General features: G+C 49.4%; 1 protein-coding gene across 13 annotated transcripts in view; it reads left to right on the forward strand.

Moving 5' to 3' along the window:
* Positions 1–4,171: 4,171 nt before the first annotated feature.
* Positions 4,172–15,521, forward strand: part of MAPT (microtubule associated protein tau) — a 39,182-nt gene continuing 27,832 nt past the window's right edge. For 5 of the 13 annotated variants that reach the window (XM_087825656.1, XM_087825654.1, XM_087825661.1 and 2 more), the window contains exons 1-4: positions 4,172–4,327; positions 7,915–8,001; positions 10,557–10,643; positions 14,328–14,393. In XM_087825656.1, coding sequence (XP_087681782.1) covers positions 4,186–4,327; positions 7,915–8,001; positions 10,557–10,643; positions 14,328–14,393 — 382 coding nt within the window. In that variant the 5' untranslated portion in view covers positions 4,172–4,185. Of the gene's footprint in view, positions 4,328–7,914; positions 8,002–10,535; positions 10,644–14,327; positions 14,394–15,521 lie in introns of all 13 variants that reach the window. The other 8 variants (XM_087825657.1, XM_087825658.1, XM_087825660.1 and 5 more) reach the window with 3 other exon arrangements.

A 15,521-nucleotide genomic window follows, 5' to 3' on the forward strand; every position in this document is an offset into this window, starting at 1 on the left:
CAGGCCCCTTCCCCTCGAGGGCCTCAGTTTACACAGTTACAAAATGACAGGGACAGACTCCAGGAGCCTCTGGTCCACGTTTTCTCTTGTCAGGATGCAGTCCTTTTCTGAGGGTCCCTAAAGAGTGGCTTGTTTTAGTTTCCAGGTTTAACTCAAATTTTGTGCCTTTCCTAAAATTTCTTCCCTCCCTCCCACCCTGCTTCCTCTAAAGGCACTGCCTGGGAAAACAGGAGGTAGGAAATCAAAGGGAGAGGGAGAGGGGAGAGATTAGTTGATTTAGAAGAAAAAGACAAAGACAGACAGCTCTCGGTGTGTTTATTTTCCTGTCTGTGTATCTCTCTTAGATTACAGGGGTCTGGCAGGTGATGACCACGTCTAGTCTGGGCTGTGTACCCACCTCAGGGCCAAGCTTACTTGTGTTTTTTCAGTCTGCCGTCTTTGCATGATAGTCTTTGGGCTGGGATGTGGGCTGTGCCAGTGGTCAGTTGGTTTATATGTTCTTTGTCCAGTTCTTCCAGAGAAATCATCCTGCCCTGGTTCTCAGGGAGGAAGATGGCAGGGGTGAGAGGGATGGGAATGGAAGGAGGAGGGCAAAGATGCCAGGGCCTCCTGCCTCTTCCTGTCCTGTGAATGACCACGGGGCTCTGGAACTGGAGGAAAGCAGGCCCAGCCAACCCACTTAGAATAAATTGTCACAGCAAGAAGGGAGCTCAGAGGACAACGAGTGACATTTTGTGGATGAAGGAGGTTGAGGGAAGTGACTTGGTCACACAGCTTCAGGGTATGAGTCCTGGACAGTGCTCCTTCCACACCCAGACCTGTGCCCAACAGAAAGTTGGGGAACATTTTGTGGTCCAGGATGGCAGAACAAGCAGTAAGGGGTAGTTGAGTGTCCCATCAGGACACAGGTTTTGCATCCTGGCATCACCTCCTACTGGCTCTGTGACCTCGGGCAGGTCACTTCCCAGATTCCTCATGGGAATCCTAATATCTATGCCGATGACAATGATGATAGCTACCTCGCAGGGTCACTGTGAGGGTCCAGTGACAAGCCTGTGAGGTGCCCACAGGGAGCAAGCTCCTTTGACAGGGGCCATGTGGCACCCACTGTGTACCAGGCCCTGGGGCTGCAGCCACGTTGACTTAGAAGATCCATGAACCTAGGGCATTGCTGAGATTGGTGGGAGGGGTGGCGTGGTGAACCTCCCCTGCTTAGGGAGTTCTTCCATGCATTTCACTTTTTCCCCCCAAAGAAAAATATTGGCCCTTGAGAAGCACACAGTTCATTTATTTTACATAGTAATGAGTAGCTGCCTGTGTTTTTAAGGATTTAATTTCTCCAGCAGCCCATGTAATTCCTTCAGCTTCCCATTAGTGCATCTGACTTTTTCCAGCCCTGCAGGGATGATGCTGGTTGGTGGTGCAGGGGGGATCATAAGAAGCCAGGGCATTGAGACCCGCTACCCCACCATCTGCTCCGTGGGCCTGAATGAGGCCGCCTGGCAGCTGATAGGGCTTACACCATGGATATGTCCCCAGTCTCCAGAACAATGGGCTGCTGCCTCAAGCCCCAGGAATGACTCTTAGTTCTCCTGCTCCTGACTTGAAACCTTATGGAAAATTCTAGAAGCAGCTGAAGAAAACCCAACATCAAATGCAAAAAGCCACACTGAGAATACAGGAGGTGACCAAAACGCAGTGATTCTTGCTAAGGCTTGTATTACAGATTTTTCTTCCAATTGAGAGCGAAGAAATACTAGAGAAGCTGAAAGCAGGAGTGTGTAACCTATGCCCCAGAGGCTAAATCCAGCCGTGAGCTAAGAATGGCTTTTATATTTTTCAAATGGTTGTAAAGAAAAAACACAGCAAAATGATATTTCATGGCACATGAAAATTCTATGCCTTTCAAATGTCAGTGTCCATTATCAATTTTAATTGGAGCACAACCATCCATGCTCATTCATTTATGTACCTATGGACGTCTGCTTTCCCAGTGCAGTTAAATTAAATACAAAGAATCAGATCACTGAAATCATAGCTGAAAATATTGATGATCTTTACGTATCATAGAGCAACGGAATAAGTCACAAAAGAAAATAGATTTGACTGTATAAAAATGGAAAACTGTCAGTCAGAAGCCATAAGAAACCAAAATAAAAGCAACCAACTGGAGAAACTATCTGTCACAAATAGGATAAAGGGTTAATGTGATTGATAAAATAAGAGCTCACTCAAGTCATTACAGTGAGCGCTGGGACCTGAACAGAGAAGCAAAGGATAGAAATTGGCGTTTTATGGGAGAAGAAGCCAGCCCACCAGCTTCTTACCTTTGCACCTCCATCTTCCATGTTCCAGGAGGGTCAACTCAGTCATTGCAAGGAATCCAACAAATCTCAAGACAGAACCACAGGGGCTCCTTCGTCTTCTTAGCGTTCACTAAAACTTTAGCTCAGTCGGCTGGCCTGCCTCCCCTTGGCCAGGTATAGTGTCTCCAGCAAGTTTGGGAAGCCTCAAGCTCCTGGGCCGATTCCACCCCTCGGGCTGGGGCTCTTGGCGAGTCCCAGGGATGAGCAGGGGGGCAGTGAACCCAGGATGTCCTGAGAGGGGCTCCATCAGGAAGCAGTGGGGAAGGCGTTACTTCCTAGGGGCGTGGGAAGCAGTCATTGAGCTCTCAGATGATGGAACTGGTGCCTTTCAGAAAGGGGTTCTTTCTAAGGGAAACAGACCATCAGCATATCTAAGGGTAGAGAACATCACCACTAAATCCTAAACCTTAAAAACCGAATGGGGACTTTTATCTTCTCAAAATAAAGCCCTGCTCATCCTTGGGGAGATGTGAAAGGTTTGGAGAAGCTCAGTCTCATGCCTTTCCCCAGGGCTCTCTGAGGGACAGGAGCCTCAGTCAGAATGGAAGGCGCCCATTCTCTACAAGCCGCCTAAGTGGGGCCAAGCCACCCTCTTCTGACTCACCCAGCAGAGGCCCCGCTGACCTCATTCTTAAACCTTCCTAGACCATCCCGGCTCTCGCCAGCTTATCCTGCATCGTGGATGGAGAAGCTCAGGCACCCACACCAGCGGGTCCTGCCTAGAGGGAGAGGGATGAGTATGCCAGTGGCCAGCTGGTATAGACAGTGCCGGAAGCCGGCGGTCCCTCCACCAACACCAGTCTTGGAAGAGTTCTGTGGAGGGTCTGCCCCAGGTGCACCCTCCACCTTGCAGTTCACCATTTATATGAGTTGCCCAACACCTGTAGAGATGAGACTGTGGACTTTAAGATGTTCTGCAACTCATAACTCACTTAGAGGACGCATGACACCAGGTGTGCCCTCCACGCCTTTCCCATGGAGACATTATTAATTGATCACCGAAACTGAGAGCTAGATGCTGAGGAGGCAGGAAGGAGAGAGGCCCCACCTGCTCCCGTTAGTGTTATCAGCTCTTCCCTGGACGGCTACTGACCTGACCCACTTCCCACTCCGGTGGCTCCTGTGTGCCACTGAGAGAAGTTCATGAAAAGAAAACGGAAACACAAGGAGATAGCTATTAACAAATCATAAAGGAAAATTAAAGACTAAATTTAGATTGAAATTATGAAGTTACAAAAAGAAAAAGGAAAGAACAAAATAAAAAAGCAACCTAAAAGGATAGAAAGATAAAAGATAATATAAGGAAATATATTTTAAAGGAATTTCAAAAGGTTAAAAATAACTAAATGACCAGCTGGGCTGCTTTTACAACTCTCCTCTAAGTTTAAAATTATCTCCAGCCCGGCCCGTGTGGTTCAGTGGTTGAGCATCAGCCCGTGAACCAAGAGGTCCCTGATTAGATTCCTGGTCAGGGCACATGCCCTGGTTGTGGGCTCGATTCCCAGTAGGGGGCGAGCAGGAGGCAGCTGATTGATGATTCTCATCATTGATGATTTCTATTTCTCTTTTCCTCTCTATGAAAATTAGTAAACCCCCCCCCCCAAAAAAAATCTACATACATGTAAATAATGCTTTGGCAGGGATGCAGATCTCCGGCTGAGGTTGCTGGGGAGGTTAGTGGGGAGGTTAGTGCCATGAACTGGGGAGGTGGCACTTCCTTCTTCCTGCCCCCTACCCTACCCCCCAAGCACCTTCTCCTCATCTCAGCATCCCAGCCTCAACCTCGCATCTTCCTTCCCCAGGTGGGCCTTGAACCAGGATGGCTGAGCCCCGCCAGGAGTTCAACATGATGGAAGATCATGCTGGGACCTACGGGCTTGGGGACAGGAAAGATCTCCCATCTCAGGGGGGCTATACCCTGCTGCAAGACCACGAGGGCGACACGGACCATGGCCTGAAAGGTTAGTGCACGGCCCTGCACCAGAGTCCCGGAGCCTTGGGCATCACAGCCAACTTGCTTGCTTTGGAAAAGGCTGGCAAGGAAGGGTTTGCAGCCAGATTTTGAAAGAGGTTTTAAATAGTTTATTGGGTTAGATTGTCAATAGAGAGAAGCCTCATCATTTGAATGGGCCAAGATAACTCAAATTGTAACACTATTTGAAAATGTACCTTTCCAAAGGAGAGTGCCACATGAGTAGATGCAGTGTGACAAAGACTGCAGTCTGATTAGTACAGGGTGCTCTCTGGAGTCTTTAGCCACACCTGTGGACTTAGAAATCAGCAGCACTCACTTGCATGCAAAGCATGTGGCCTTACCCATTATCTTGATCTCTTCCTCACAGGCCTGTCTGGGCCCTATTTGGCAAGTAGGTTAGCTCTGGGATTCCCACTGTACCTGCATTAATAAATTGTATTTTAGAATATTTAGAAGTTAATGCAATCTTCTGGCCAAATTAGCTTGGCCTCCTCCTCTCCCCTTCCAAACAAATATGTTTCATTTCACTGTCTGACCACCAAGTTCAGGGAGCACACAGCCCTCCGTTCTGCTCTGCATGCCGGTCCCCGATTCCCACCAGGAGCACTAAGCTGGCCTCAGTGTAAGAAGGACCCTGTCCCTGCCTCCAGACCCATTTCTAAGGAGACACAATGGCAAACAGTCTACTTTTTCTTTTAGTGCTAAAAATAATTTTAAAGAACACTTTGCAACCTGGGGTGTGGGATAGTGAATGGAAGGGGTACAGCTCCAGCGTGGGAAAGGACCTTTTCTGGGTGTATCTATCCGGGAGGTGTCCCTGGAGGAGGCGGGTCACCAGGAGGTGCCCTGGGTGCGGGGCAAGAGAAGCAACAGTCCCTGTCTTGGAAAGGTTTTAGGACTCGTCGGAGGGGGCCTCGTTTCAAAGGCTGGCTTCTCTGTATGCGTTTAAGCAGGACACACATTAGAGTCACAGGAGCTTGGAAATTAGACACATGGGCTCCAAGTTGGAGGAGGTGGAGGAAGAGTGGACATGCTGTCCCCAGGGCTCAGAGGCTGCCCAACCAGAAGCTCTGGGTGAGGAGGTAGAGGGGGGATTCCCAATCCACCTAGAACTCCCTGCCTGGTGTCATGGTAACAAGAAATGTGTATTCTGACCTCCCCCAGGCACAGCCTGGCTCCATCATGGAAGGCAGCTGGGCCCTAAGCACTCCCTCATCTGAGGACCTCAGCCCACACGTCCCCCCTGCATGCCTCTCGTCACTCTTTCGGCCAAGTCCCCGTGGAACTTCAGTTATTAAACTCCTTATTAAACTCTCATGGATGGAATCCAACTTAGAATCACAACATACTGAATTCTGCCCATGAAAAATGATGCTCTATTTAGAGTTGCCTGGTTTAGAAGTTAAGTTAAAAATATAGATTATGTTGCAGCAAATGTACTATAATAATGAAGGACATTAATAGTTGGGAAACTGAGTTTGGGGTACACTCTCTGTACTATCTTTGCAATTTTACTGTAAATCTAAAACTGTTCTCAAATTAAAAGCTTTTTTTTTTTTTTTTTTTTTTTAAGGTCCAGAAAAAAAGTTTTCACCAGTCTTATTTTTTGAAGGGAAAACTAAATTCAATTTGTACAATAAGAACAAGTTGACTGCGTTATTTTGTGTCTCAGAGTTGCCTAAAGTATGTTCACTAAAACAACTCAATTCTTTCATGTAAAACATGATCAGAAGTTCTAATACTAAAACGGACATATGATATATACAGCTGACCCTTGAACAACTTGGAGGTTAGGGGTGCCAACCCCCCTCATCATCCAAAATATGTATATAACTTTTGATCTCCCAAAAAAAATTACTCAGAGCCTGCTGTTGACCATAAGCCTTACTGATAACAGTCAATCAACACATATTTATATGTTATGTACTGTATTCTTTTAATAAAGCTGGAGAAAAGAAAATGTTATTAAGAAAATCATAAGGAAGAGAAATACATTTACAGTATTTACTGAAACAAATCCACATATAAGTGGATGCACGCAGTTCAAACCATGTTGTTCAAGGGTCAGTTTATATGCAAACTTTAAGTTGCTAACCTTTTCATCACTACTGTGAAAGGGAGGCATTTGAAGACAGTTTGCTTACCCAAAGACTGTACTTTCCAAGAAAGCAAGTAATACCTAAAAGATTTCCATTGTTCTCAAATGTGTTCTTGCTACAAAGGATTTAGAATGAGTTATTTTTATATGGGGAGCGAGGGGAGTCACTTGGCAGAAGGTGTCACTTGACTAGCAACATTTTAGATAAGTGACAGAGACTATTTTGAATGACAGATTATTCAAAATTATTAGTAATGTCAAATAAGACACCCTAATGAATGAAAAGGTGTTAATGGGTTAACGTGTTATACCTTCTAGATAAGACATTCAGAAGAAGCTTCTCCTCTTTCCTTCCTGAGCTCCAAGAAATTTAACAAGCATAACGCAAATGATAAGGGTTGCAGGCTGGGGACAGATTGGGGGCAGGAGGGGGTGTTTGGGGGCAAGTGTGCTAGAGGCCCATCACACCCATATTTGCCTGCACTCTCACAGTCAAGGCTGGTTAATAATAACAAAACCTGCAGGCAGTCTGCCTGATGCTTCCTCATCATTTGTCCAAAGCCTGTTTGAGGCAGTTGCAGGTATTTGCAAGCTCCACGACCAGGGAGCTGTATGTGCCTGCAGCTTGTTTAGAATTAGCCCTTGTCTGGAAGGGTGCAGCCCGGGCTCAGTGCGTTTTAGCAAAGGGTGCAGGGTGTCTGGTCTCACAGTGCACTTGGACACCACTTGCCTTTTTTCATCTAGGGATTCTGCTTGGTGCACAGAACCAGCCCCCTATGATGAAACTGCCTCCAAGGCTGCCCCACCGCAGGTGGAGTGGCTCTCCCAGAGCACACCAGAGCTCCCTGGCTTCAGGTTCTGAAAGGACAGTTTTCTTATGAGTAACTATGGCTGACATTGCAGGTGTCACTCAAGGCTGTTTAGTCAGTACCTGGAGATCCTTTCATGAGAGGAGCTGGGTGAAGTCCAGGTACTACTTGTCCAATTAGAAGTAGGCCCTGCGTCTGCCCTGAGCTAATTCCTTTTCAGAGGAAGGAGTTGAAGCTCTGAGTATTTTCCAAGTGTTTTCTGCTTGTCCTTAATTAATAACAGTGATCTCCCATGAATCTCTCCAGTAAGGAAAGACGGGGCCCCAGGTCTACGTGGCATAGCTTTCTGGTATCCGCTGCCATTTGTCAATGCAAGAGCTTTGCCTCAACTGGAACCACAAGCTGATTAAAAGGCATTGTCTCCTCTCGCCAAGAACAGCCGCTTATCATCTGTGTCTTTGCCTGATGACCCTGGTGGGGGCACCATTGTGTTGGGGGTGAGATTGGTCTTCTTTGTGGTTTTATCACATGGCCATGTTCCCTCCATCTGGGTTCCACACTGAGTGATTTTTTACTCTAAAAGACACCACTCTTGAGTTCCTCCTGAGGTCCAAAGGTGGGTAGGGAGACGCAGCCATTCTGAGGGGCTCACTGTGTATGTTTCAGAATCTCCCCTGCGAACCCCCACCGGTGATGGATCGGAGGAACTGGGCTCTGAAACCTCTGATGCTAAGAGCACCCCGACAGCCGAAGGTGGGGCCTCCTTCCTCTCATTGCTTCATTCAGCAGCTCCTCCCATGTGCCAGCCTGCGTGTCACCATGCTTTAAGCCCATGCGTGCCACCCCTCCTGGCTGCATTGCTGCTACCTCTCCCTCTGGCTGAGAGATATGCTCGCTCAGTGCTTGCAGGATGGCTCAGGCGTGGCTCAGGAATGTTGGGGGAGCCAAGCCCTGCTTTGATGCCTTGTCCGCTAGTGCCAGGTATGGGCACTTTCATCATGTGTGTGCTTTGAGGCAGCCGCACTTGGTGAGGCTGTGGTCTGTTGCAAAGCAGGGCCCTAGCACAGCTCCTCAGAGCCCCTGCTCTATATCAGTTGTCCTCCCCATATTCTTTCCCAGCTCACTCTTTCATGAGCCACCAGGCCCCAGAGCAGCTGTGTGGCTAAGGAAAGGAGCAGGTCAATGCCTATCCCCAAGCTCACACTTTGGGACTTGGCTTGGTTTAGTATCCTTCAGTTTTTGAGCCCTGGGCTTGGCCTGGGCCTCTGGACACTGGCCACCATGTTAGTTCTAGCCCATCTTCCAACCTGCTCTCTCTAGACTTTTGGTATCCAGCTTATTATAAAGCTCCTCATATATTTCCTGAGGTGTTCCTTGGTCCTGATTTTGACCACATTCTCTTACCTCCCACCTATGTCAATCAAGACTGAGTTTGATTGAGGTAAAGGAAAACCCAACAAACTGTGGCATATATATGAAGAGGTTTACTTGTCTCACATAGTAAGATGTCTATTGGCAGTCCCCGGTGTCATCAATGCTCTTCTATCTTTATCTTCTGCCATCCTTAATGATTGGATGGTTGCCTCATGGTTACAAGATGGCTGCTGCACTTCCAGGCATCACATCTGCCTTCAAAGCAGAAAGAAAGTAGCAAAGCGGCCCAAAGGGCCCTGAAACCAAAAGTGTTCTCTTTTAATTAGGAAAGCAAGAGGTGTCCTGCAAGCCCCACCTGGCCAACTTCCACTTATGCTCATTTGTCAGAACTGAGTCTCGTAGCCACCCCTGGCTGAAAGGGAGACTGGGACATCAAGCATTTTGCTGTTCAGCATCTTTAGTAGGAGAAATCAAGGGAGAAGGGAACTGAGGATGACTTTTGAGGAACCAGGCCGTGGTCTGCACCTGCGTCTCTTCATCCTTCCCAGGGAGGCGCAAGGTGCTGTTTTCAGCACTTCCCTGGGCCCTGCCCATTCCTTTAGCTGCTGTGTCACAGGATGAGAACCTGGCCCCGGCATCTTCCCAAGCATCCACCTTGGATGAATTCAGAAAGTGCTTGCCAACTGCTTGGTCTAAGGGTGTATCTGTGGAAGATACAGTAGGCATGGCCCTTTCCCCACCCCTGAGATTCTCAGCCTGGTGAAGAGAATACCAGGCCATTTGCTCTTTGCTTCCCTTAGAGCTGGTGAGGCAAGACATAGCCTGCCAATCTTGTTAGGACAGTTGTGCAAGCTGCCTACCTCCCTGAGAAAGTCCTGAAACACTAATGCCAGATCCATGCCAGCCTTCCAATCGTGGCCTTCAGCGTTCCATCAATATTCTTCTGGAAGAATCTTCCAACCAAGTCTCACTGCACTCTGGATCCTGTACATGTGTGGGTCCCAAGAGCTCAGCTCTGACCCCACAGGGAAGGGGCCATGCTAGGGCAGGGCTGTTCTGCCTGCTCCCGAGACCGTAATTAAAATGGACTCGATTTGTCTAAACTGACTCAGGCTCTTGGACAGCTTTTAGCACTGCCAACTCTTTATGTTCGCCCAGAACGACCTGGGAGTGTGCCAGGGCATAGCTCAGGGATGAATGTCGATTTGGAAGTATTCACCTTGATGAGAGATGGGCAGCAACTCAGACGGGTGGTGGATCTTCAACTGAGGTCTCTGCACTGAAGGTGGACCTGTCTGCATGCCTGTTGTCAAGCACCTGGCGCTGGACAGCACCAGGCCTGCTCATCGCTACCCAAGAGACCTTGTGCTTCTTAACCATGGGTCATGGCCTTGGGGACAGGGCAAGCTGAAGAAAACCTTGGAGGTCACCTGGAGACGATACTCCCATTTTGCAGATGAGGAAACTGAGGCACAAAGAGGACAAAGGACTTGCCCAAAGCCTCACAGCAAAGCCATAGACCCCGTCCCTAACCCCAGAGTCCCTGCCCTGCCTTAGTCCCAGTTCCTCTCCTGCACCACCTTAAGAATCAAACATCCGTGAACAGTCATCTGATTTTCAACACTTCTTCTTTACCCCTGGAACCGTCCCCAGCAGTCTCTTTCACTGCTGTGTTTCCACGGGGGCTGTCCCTGGCTTTCCTGGCACATGGCCTGGGCGTCTCATGGGCTGGTGCCACTCAAGCAGAATATTAATGTGCTTCCTGGGAGATGTCAGGCAGGGCGGCCTGGGCCTGCTTTGTGGTGTGGCTTTTTTGCATGCGGCTGAGTTCCCTCCTGCCTCCCCTCCCTGTACTGCTGCAGCACTCGAAGCAAGGTGAGGGGCTTAGCACGGCTTATCCAGGCCCCCCAAAGGTGATTTACAGTGGTTTCCAGACATGACAGCACCCTTAGTGGACGAGGGAGTCCCGGGCAAGCAGGCTGCCACTCAGCCCCACACGGAGATCCCAGAAGGAACCACAGGTGAGGGTGCCCCCAGGGCTCGGTGCTCCGCCGACCTGCTGGAGGGAAGGGTGTGGGGGGTTATGCTCATCTCAGTGAGGCAGGAATGTGGGCGGACACCGACTTCTGGGACTCTTGGGTGGTTCTCAGCTTGATGCCCGGATGTCCTGTTGCTTCCATGGCTGCCTGCCAGCCTCCAAGGGAGAGAGGACCTCTGCATTCCTTCTAGCTTCTCTTTTCCTACCTCAGTCAGTGCATCAGCTCTGCAGGGCTCTCTGAGGCAGGCTGGTGACAGATCCTGCCTTCACCCCTGAGGTCAGTCCACCTCCTGCTCAGACTCTGCCCAGTGACGGGGTCACCTCCCAGGGGGGCGGTTTGCCACCAGAAGCCCCAAGTGAGCAGCAGGGACCAGACAGCTGGCCCACACCTTTGGAGGATCTTAAGTGGACAGCCCCTGAGGAGTTCAGCGACATAATCTAACATTCAGTCCTGCGACCATCTTTTCAAACGTATCTGCATAGGACAGGCATGACGAGGCTGTCCTGTCAATACGAGTCATGGGGAATAGCTCAGACATGTAGGCACCAACCAGAAATAGCCCTGGACTCGGGGTCACCAGCGTCACGAGAGAGCTGGCGGGCCCTGAGGAAATGGCTAGCACAGCCCAGAGCTCCTGCTGTCATTTCCTTCAGTCCCCTCCGGTGGGCTATGTAAAGACTCCAGCCCTCGACTTGGTGATTGGAGGGTGCTCCGCAAGAAATGCAGAAGAATTCGGGACAGGATTTCACCAGCAGCGGAGAGTGGGGAAATGCCCCAGGCAGGAGTGCCTTTCCTTCCTAGATGGTGCCACGTGCCGAGAAGGCTCATGCAGGGGCCAAGCAGCGCCACCCGACCCTTCAAAGCAGTTTCCGCTTTGGGAGTTGGTCTCCTGAGGGGTGGAAGGGAATGTTCTCAGAGCCCGGCAGGCCTCGTCCTTGACAGTGAAGGTCATTTGAAGGCCAAGGAACAACTCTTGGGATGAGATCATGAGTCCCTTGGTTTCTGTCCCTTACATTTATCCAGCAGGGACTCTTCCTCTGCCCGGTATGAAAACTCTAGCCCGCTTTCATCACTCCTAGGTAATCAAAAGGACTTTAGTCTCCTTAGCCACAAAACAGTCTGCAGATGCTGATTAGAAAATGTCTACTGGGTGTAAAGGTCAAAGCTCATTTGGGGCTGCAGCCCCTCCCCTCTGTGCTGGGGAGGGGAGAGGGCAGGCAGACGGGAGGTTCTCCCTGGGTTGGCACTGCCCGGAGCTGCTGGCTCGGTCCTCTTTGCAGTGTTTAGAGTTGACCCTTTCTCTATGGGGACCTGTTTGGAATTCTTCAGACTCCTCCCACCCAGCTGTCCCCACTGAAGGTCCCTCCTGTGCACTTGATTCAAACAGGCATTTCCTTTCTCCTCTGCTCCTCCCAGGGGCTGAAGACCCACCTCCAGCATCACCCCTGTAGAGGTCGGCTTGCTCCTGTTGGTAACCTAATGTGACCCCACACTGTCACTGTCTTGTGCCCACATCAGGTCTGTGGGAAACACAGACATCCTTTGCCCAAACTGTGATTTGCAGACAGACAGCAGGGCCACCACCATGCTCCTTTGCGCCCTGCCCCCCAAAAGCAGGGCCAGCCTCTCTCCTCTACTTTCCCAGGTAGGGTTCCGACAGCCGTCCACCATGTTCCTAACCTTAGAGGATACACCCCAAGTGTCTCCCAGTGGTACCTTGAACCCCTTTCACTGGAACTGAGATGGGAGTGGCTACATGGCCTGAGCCTCAGTCTGTTCTCTCCAAAGAAATCCTCCTCAAAATTACCCTCCCTCCCTCCTCTCCACCCTTCACCTCCTTGGGGACATGGGAGGTTTCAGTTTCAGCTGTTGACTTTGACAATATGCACCTTCATTTAGCACCTCAATTTGTCGTGTCCCATTTGCTGTATCTTGGTGCTCCACTGAAAACTTCTCATTTGACGTCCTTTTGGGGTGCGGTGTGGCTGCCCCACTGTAGGAATCCCTGTGTGCTGGGGTGGGAGCCCCTGCCTCTTGGAGGCTTCAAGGATATAGAGAGGCCATAGAGTGATGGAATGTCCCAGCTGCGGTCTCACACCCTCCTCCCCTCCCTGCCTCCCTGTGACGTCTCTGAGCACTCCCTTGCTGGCTTTGGGGGTCATCAGAGTTATCAGCAGCCTCCGATTTCAGATTTGTGCCAAGGCCAGGGTATCATAACCCTGCACTGGCACTTGGAAGCTGCCAACTTCCCGGTGCCACAGTGGTGATGTCATCCTGGCATGCCTCCTCCTGCTCTGTCTCCAGGACTCCTTGCCATTCAGCTGCACACTTGCTGTCACTCTGAGCTTTCCTTCCATAAACTCTGATTCTATGCTTGGAGCTGTGCCTCCTGGACAGTCTTGTCAAATGACATGGAGCTCTCACCATTAGACCTCACAGGCAGCAGTGTCAGCTTGCAGAGGCCCAGAGGGTGGTTGTTCCATGAGCTGGCAGACGGGGAGTTTCCCGAGCCCACCGCCAGCCCCTCTCACCACAGCTGCCCTGGGACAGTCAATGGGCCAGGGGTTTATACGGCTCATCTCGTAGCTGTCCAGAGACCCAGAGTGTCTTTCTCTTCCCTCCTCCATGCTCTCCATGGTGAGCCTGTGCTGGCTGGTGGCGGTAACTTGTCATTTTTGTCCTAGGTGTAGACACTGAGTCATTGCAGGTCTGGAGAAAAGACTACTGGCCCAGCCAATAACTTACAGGCATTTCTCAGAGGTGGTGGCCTCTCCATCACTGGGTTCCTGAGACCAGCACATGTGAATGTGTGGCTGAATGGCCTTATAGACTCTTTCTTCTGGACAGTTCTCTTCATTGCCCTGTAGCAATATCCTGATTTATCATGGAGAAACTGGAATTGTTTTGAAGCTTATTGATTTCAGTAACATTGATGACTTGGTCAGAAACTTCGCTCAGTCTTCTTTGTTTAGAGTGCACTGTGGTTCCCTCAAATACTCACTGGCACTGCTGGCCTCCCTCTAACCAGGCAGTACCTATTCTGGGCATGCAGTTAAAGGGTTTGCCCAGTAGTTTAGAGAAAATGAACCAAACAGCTCTGGGGCACCTGCCATATGCCAGGTGCTTTGCTAAACACGTTCACACAAATTCTCCTGTTAATCCACACCACTCCCACAAGACGAATCGGTAGCATCACCTTGAGGTTTAGGTGAGGAAGTGGAGGCTTGGGGAGGTTCAGTGAACAATGGTGCCTAGTCCTTCCCTGCACCTCCACCCCAGCTGGGGCTGCCACTGACACTTGAACACGGGTCCCCTGGCAGTGACTAGCAGCAAATTGCTCCTCTGACCTCACCCATCCTGTGCATCTTTGCTCAGTGGGGGCCTCAGGGCTCTGGGCCCACTGTGGGGAAGGTCTTTCCTACTGGATTGTGGTCAGCTGTAAAGTGTGTGGGTGTGTGGGGTTTGTGTAGTGAACTGTTTTCATCAACGTCCCCAGCAATAACATTTTCAGAGAGCCAGAGGTATGTAGCCCCCTGCTACTCGTAAGAGGTGCCTTTTTTTTTTTTTTACTGTTTTCAGAAAAAATACAGAAAGATGCAGAGAGCTGTGTTTTTAGCACACACTAACTGTGCTTTTATCTCCTTCATTTGCCGACACATAAACCAGCTGAGGAAGCAGGTGTTGGAGACACCCCCAACCTGGAAGACCAAGCGGCTGGACATGTGACTCAAGGTCAGTGGCTGGAACTGCCTGCCAAGGCTTAGGGGCTGGGAGAAGGGAGATGGCAACATTCAGATGGACTCTACCCTGAAAAGAGAATTTGGACCTGGGCCCCAGTTCACGGGTCCGGGAGATTTTTAGAAGGTGGTGCTTATTAAAGTTGGGCTATTCAGATATAGAAAGAGCTCTAACACTTTTTTCCTAACACTATTTCTGAGTCATCCCTAAGGTGCTTAGTGTTCTGAAAAAAAGCTTGTCTTGTCCAACCTGGGTAGTCGAGAATAAGTGTCCAACAGAAACGCAAATACATTTGATGGGCGATCCTCCCCATAGGCTGTACCCTCTGGTCTGTCCCGGGAGCAAGGCCTCAGCCATATCACCACCAGACTATTTTCATCTTTCTTCTGTGCAAACCAAACCTTATTATGATTTTCTTCTCAGGGACCAAAACTGCTGTGTTTAAGAAAAGCAACTTTCTATAATCATTTTGCATAAATGCTTTAAGAACTTCAAGAACCTCTAGGATTTAAAAACTTAGGAAAGGGAGACCTCTGATACAACGTGGGCTGGGTTTGTTTTCTATCATTTGCTGTGTGAATGAACTTCAGGGTTTACTGTGTAATGTGGAAGCTTCTGGGTTGCAAAAGTGCTGGGAAGACGCTTTCTTTTCTCCAGAAAGTGATAATGGGGTTTAGCCAATGTTTCCCACCACAAGGCCATCTTGGCTTTAAGAAGTGTCTGGTCCTGAAGAAATGTCTCATTGACGGTATTTTGAGGCCTAACCACACATTCCTACTCCCAAAGGGGTCCTTGCCCCATGTTTCTCATCTCACGTGGCACAGAGAAGTATGTTTTTATTCATAAGCTTACAAAGTTTTAAAAAATATTAGAAGGGCTAGTCAGTATAAGGGGAACCCTCGGTCTGTGTGCTAAATAACTGTAATCCCGCCTCCTATTTCTTTTAGCTCACCATTTTTCAGCTTAGGTAATATTAGAAGCTTCTAGAACCTTTGGAAATGATCGTTTATTTCCATAACAAGTGAATTTGAGTTTCTCCTACAAATTTTTATTGCAGGCTGTGTCTACATGCCCCTAAAACATATTCCACACCATGAAGATATCAGGCCCATAGCTTTTCTG

This window comes from Miniopterus natalensis, chromosome 17, assembly GCF_054644295.1.
Source record: "Miniopterus natalensis isolate mMinNat1 chromosome 17, mMinNat1.hap1, whole genome shotgun sequence".
NCBI classification, from domain to species: domain Eukaryota; kingdom Metazoa; phylum Chordata; class Mammalia; order Chiroptera; family Miniopteridae; genus Miniopterus; species Miniopterus natalensis.